Source organism: Triticum dicoccoides, chromosome 2B, assembly GCF_002162155.2.
Source record: "Triticum dicoccoides isolate Atlit2015 ecotype Zavitan chromosome 2B, WEW_v2.0, whole genome shotgun sequence".
In the NCBI taxonomy this organism is placed as follows: domain Eukaryota; kingdom Viridiplantae; phylum Streptophyta; class Magnoliopsida; order Poales; family Poaceae; genus Triticum; species Triticum dicoccoides.
Genome location: NC_041383.1, coordinates 727,541,990 through 727,546,495, shown reverse-complemented (window position 1 = coordinate 727,546,495; position 4,506 = coordinate 727,541,990). Strand labels below are relative to the sequence as shown.

The window sequence follows — 4,506 nt, the reverse complement described above, 5'->3', positions numbered from 1 at the left end:
AGCAATAAGTTAAATCATGCATCTTCTCATTTTGACCGAAGATTGACATAGCGTGTCATCCATATTAATTTTGTTTTTCTGAAAACAGCATCATTAAGCACCTACAGACCTATTCAACTTCATGTGTGTAGTAACAAGTCAAACTTAATCCCGAGAAAATTCGAGCTATTGAACACACGGATAATTTTTTTCTCTCGAATACGCACGAAAACACACGAACAAGATTTTGTGTTGGCAACTCAGCATCCTCACAAAACTGAAAGCACCCTACACACCTCGCAAAGAAAAAGCACCCAACACAATCTCTGGTGTATGCCACATTTTCATGGCCACTGCTATGTTGCACCGCATAACATTACTTGTTGTATTTTATTCAGTTATCTAGCGACAACTTACCAGAGAGACAAACACATTAAATTTGTCCATACTTCTAACCCGTACTCCTTTACCATAGTACCACAGGTAGTGCATGCATACACGCACGCATGCAACACATATGTATATGTGGCACTGCAGATACATTTCAAAACAACCATACTTTGACAAGACAAGTATTAATTAACTCCAACGATGCAAATCTACTCGAGGTTGTAGCAGCAGTTCTTGAAGGCGTCCATGTCGCGGCTGAAGAGGGGCACGTAGGCGTCCACGCTCCCGTCGCCGGCGAAAGACGGCAGCAGGATGAGCAGGCCCTCCACCGGCAGGTAGCTTGGCATGAAGAAGAATGGCTGCCCGCCGCCGAAGTCGAGGTCGTAGAACGGGATCCGCAGCCAGCTGTCAACCTCGATGTTGGGGCTCAGCATCATCTCCGCCGCATCGGCCGTCGCCACCAGCCGCTCCTTCTGCACCGCCTCGGAGCTGGCGAAGTCGATGAACGACTCGAAGTAGCCGCCGTTGATCCGGGCCACCTCCCGGTTGATGAGCTCCACCGCGTGCTGCAGCGGCCTCGTCACGAGCTCCTGCGCCGTGGCGGTGGGCCGCGCCCAGAGGACAACGTTGCCGGTGTAGCCGTCCGGCACCTGCGGGCTCATCCGCGCTCGGCCGTCCACGGCGATCGCCACGCTCGTGGAGACGCTCCCGTCGAGTCCGCGCGCCTTTGTGACGCACCGCCAGAGGTGCGCCACCAAGCACCGCAGTGTGCTGTACGGCCGGTGCGCTCCCACCGACGCCCTCGACTTGAGCTTGGAGATGAACTCCAGGCTGAGGTGCACCTTGTTTACCACCACCACGTCGCCGTCCCTGATGTGGCGTTCGTCGTCGTTTTCGTCGGCCTCCTTGTAGGGCTTGAACTCCAGGCCGCGGTGCTCGTACTCAACCTGAGGCGGATCGCGTGGTTTAAAGAAGGAGGGGCGGTCGTGCACCGGGACAGGATCGACGGCGACGCCGCGGGTGGCCTGGCTCCACGCTAGGAAGAAGTTGCTGGTGGCCCGGCCGTCGGACACGAGGTGCTGCGCGGTGAACCCCACGACGATGGACCCGCACGGGAAGCGCGTGACCTGGATGAGCATCAGCTCCTCGGGCCCGTCGTCGCCGCTCGGGTGCAGGCTCAGCACCTCTGGCGTGGGCTTCATCGGCATGACACTGTCCAGCGCCACGTCGGCCGTCGCCTCCACGAACCGCGCGCCGGAGTCGGAGAGCAGGATCGCGCGGTCGCCGCTGGCCGCGTCGACGCCCAGCCTACCGGCCCACTCGCGGTAGTCCACCAGCGCCCTGGCCAGCCCGGCCTCGAGGACAGCGTTGGGCGGCGCTGGCGGACGGAAGGCGTAGATGACGGAGATGTACGCGTCGAAGTTGGCCTTGTCGAGCACGGTGAGCGGGACGACGTCGGCCGTGCTGCCCGGAGGTACACCACAGGCGCCGTAGTCGGGCTTGACGGGCCTGGAGGAGAGCACGGTGATCTTCATGGCGACAAGTGCAAGGTGACGTACAAAGAAAACAAAAACCTTGTAGTATCACTGTATGTCTATGAGCGTGCGGCGCAGTGAGCTGTTAGCTAAAATCATCCAGTGATATGTATATATAGATAGCTAGCCAGAGATTGTTAATGCACGAGAAGAGATCAAACGAGGGTAGGTGAACGCTACGGCTGAATATGTCAGCTGAATATGATTCTCTAATAATTATCTTCTGGGCGAAAGTTATGATTTCTCTAATAATTATCTTCTGGGTGCCGGTCAGTCGTCGACGTGGACGTGTACTGCTCTCACGAGCGCCATATCTGCGGCTCTTCATGCATGCACATGCATGTGTGGTACACTAGCTACTGTACTGCTCCAACAAATGCAACGACACGGTCGAGCAGACCACCCACATCACACTGGCTAGCAGCTCCTCCATGCACTGTAGCCGGTTGACAGTGCCGCTTGGGTTCAACGGTGGTACCTGTGGCGGTGTGGTGTTTCAACGCTGGGAGTTGGTGAGCAGCGGGAAAATCGAGCCGCCACGTTCGGACGGATAGGTTTGGGCTGAACGGATATACTCCTACATACGGATATAGTTGCGTCGTTGTTCTGGAAAATATCCTTCTTTCGTAGTATAAAAGTAAAGGTGGTATTCCTGTCGGTTCCTCGAAAAAAACGGTTACGTCGGTGTGCGGTTGATGTAACTCCAGCAAGCGGCTAATGATCGAGTGGCTCAGCTCCTAGCACAATTCGTACTCGTACTGATCGTGCGTGTGGGACGTGGAAAATGGAGCAAGAGGAAGCATGGTATGCTGTCGACAGCCGCAAATTCGATGTGCATGTTACCCGATCGAGCGACCCCGGCTGGGTCAAATGTTCCCAAGCTTGTATAGATCGTGGTCAGATACTTAGACTAAGACAAGCTTGGACTAAATGGTACTACTACTATTTGTCTACAGATAAGTCTTCCTAAAGAAAAGTCTACAGATAAGCCATGCATTCATCCCGAAAATAGTTGTCATCAAAATAATAAAAAAAATCTATTTTAGAACTAAAATACGTCTAGATACATCCCCTTTTATTCATTTTGATGACAAGTATTTCCGAACGAACGAAGTACTAGATTGTGGTTGTACGTGCAGCACACAGTTATCTTGAAGTAAATATCATAGGCATTATCGGTCATTTTTGTCGCCTTCTGAATCTCCAATCTAAATGTGCAGCTTAAGCGTGAGTCTCAAAATAACTAAATAAGTATGGGAGCTGAGCCTAGCTAGTTGGCATCCAAGGTGCTGTTGAGCCCACCTGTGTTGTCTGAGCAATCCAGCAACCAGGGAGGCAAACCTCAGAGGCTCAGACGACGCGGGTGTCTCAGACGATGTAGGCATGGGCGGATCTGGGTCCAGGCAGCCCAGGAAATGGCCTGGGGCGTGTGAAATTTCCCAGCCTATATATGTAGAGAGAAAAACTAGGCTGGGGCGCAGCCCACTTCCTACCCCTCTTGCTGGGCCATTGAAGAAAACACTGGCCTGGGGCGCAGCCCACTTCAAATAATAAAAAAAGTGAATGAGAACAAGACACAAGAGCATGAGAGAATCTCCAGCCGCGCCCCCAGAACGGTCTCCCCAGGCGATTTTTTTGCGCCGGTGCCGAAAAAACGGCCCAGTCGCACTCCAGGAGCCCGTTTTCCGCCGGCTTGGGCCGAAATCAGCGCCGGCAGACCAAGGCCGAACCCGGCGCGCTGGGGGGTATTCCTGTCGGTTCCTCAAAAAAAAACGGTTACGTCCGGTGGTGGGACGAACCGGGACCAATGGGCCTCGCTCCTGGCCCACCACCATTGGTCCCAGTTGGTGCCACGAACCGGGACCAAAGGCTGCCCTTTAGTCCCGGTTCATCCCACCAACCGGGACCAATTAGGTGCCTATATATACCCCCTCGCGTAAGAGCAGAGCACACTGCTCTGTTTTTTCTGGCCGCCAAGGGGGAGAGGGCTTGGTGGTGCTCTAGCTCACCTCCTATGCACACAAGGTGTTCGATGGAATGCCCGAGCCACACTACTTAAGCTTTCTCCTCTCCAAGCTCGACCTCCAAGCTCCATTTTCCTCAATATTTGTCTAGGTTTAGCGGTCCGTCACGCCCCGTACCCGTCTTCATCGTCGTCGATCACCCCCGCCGATCTCATCGCCGGCACCACCATGGTGAGCCTCTTGTTCTTATCTTCTTTCTGAAAGGAAAAATATTCTTACTTGTATGTTTAGATAGATACTTGTATTATTTTCTTACTTTTATTATTGCATCTTATATAGTGCGATGGTTTTGGTATCCGCCCCCGTCGGCCCTCGTCCTGTCTATGATTCGGATGTGGTATATATTATCTTTTCATAACTATTGGTTCATTTATTGTTTATGAAAATTATGCCGACCAACTTGACATAGATTTTATTTATCTAGGAGGTTGTTGAACCGGAAATTCCAACCGACCCTATTGTCGAGAGGTTAAATTTAGTTAAAGAAGAAAATAATTTCTTGAAGGAAAAAATAAGAAAAATTGAGGAGGAGAAGATGATATTGGAGTTGCATGTTGCGGATGTCGTCGATGATCACA

The 4,506-nt window shown here is 52.4% G+C and overlaps 1 protein-coding gene across 1 annotated transcript; it reads right to left on the bottom strand.

The window, feature by feature from the left end:
* Window positions 1-396: 396 nt before the first annotated feature.
* On the bottom strand, window positions 397-1,925 carry LOC119368496 (agmatine coumaroyltransferase-2-like). Its single transcript, XM_037633736.1, has one exon. It carries the CDS (start codon window positions 1,902-1,904, stop codon window positions 579-581), a length of 1,326 nt encoding a protein of 441 aa, XP_037489633.1. The 5' UTR covers window positions 1,905-1,925; the 3' UTR covers window positions 397-578.
* Window positions 1,926-4,506: the final 2,581 nt, after the last annotated feature.

What these genes read in the sequence shown, in the direction of transcription:
- LOC119368496 (XM_037633736.1), bottom strand. Translation starts at nt 1,904, where the DNA reads ATGAAGATCACCGTGCTCTCCTCCAGGCCCGTCAAGCCCGACTACGGC.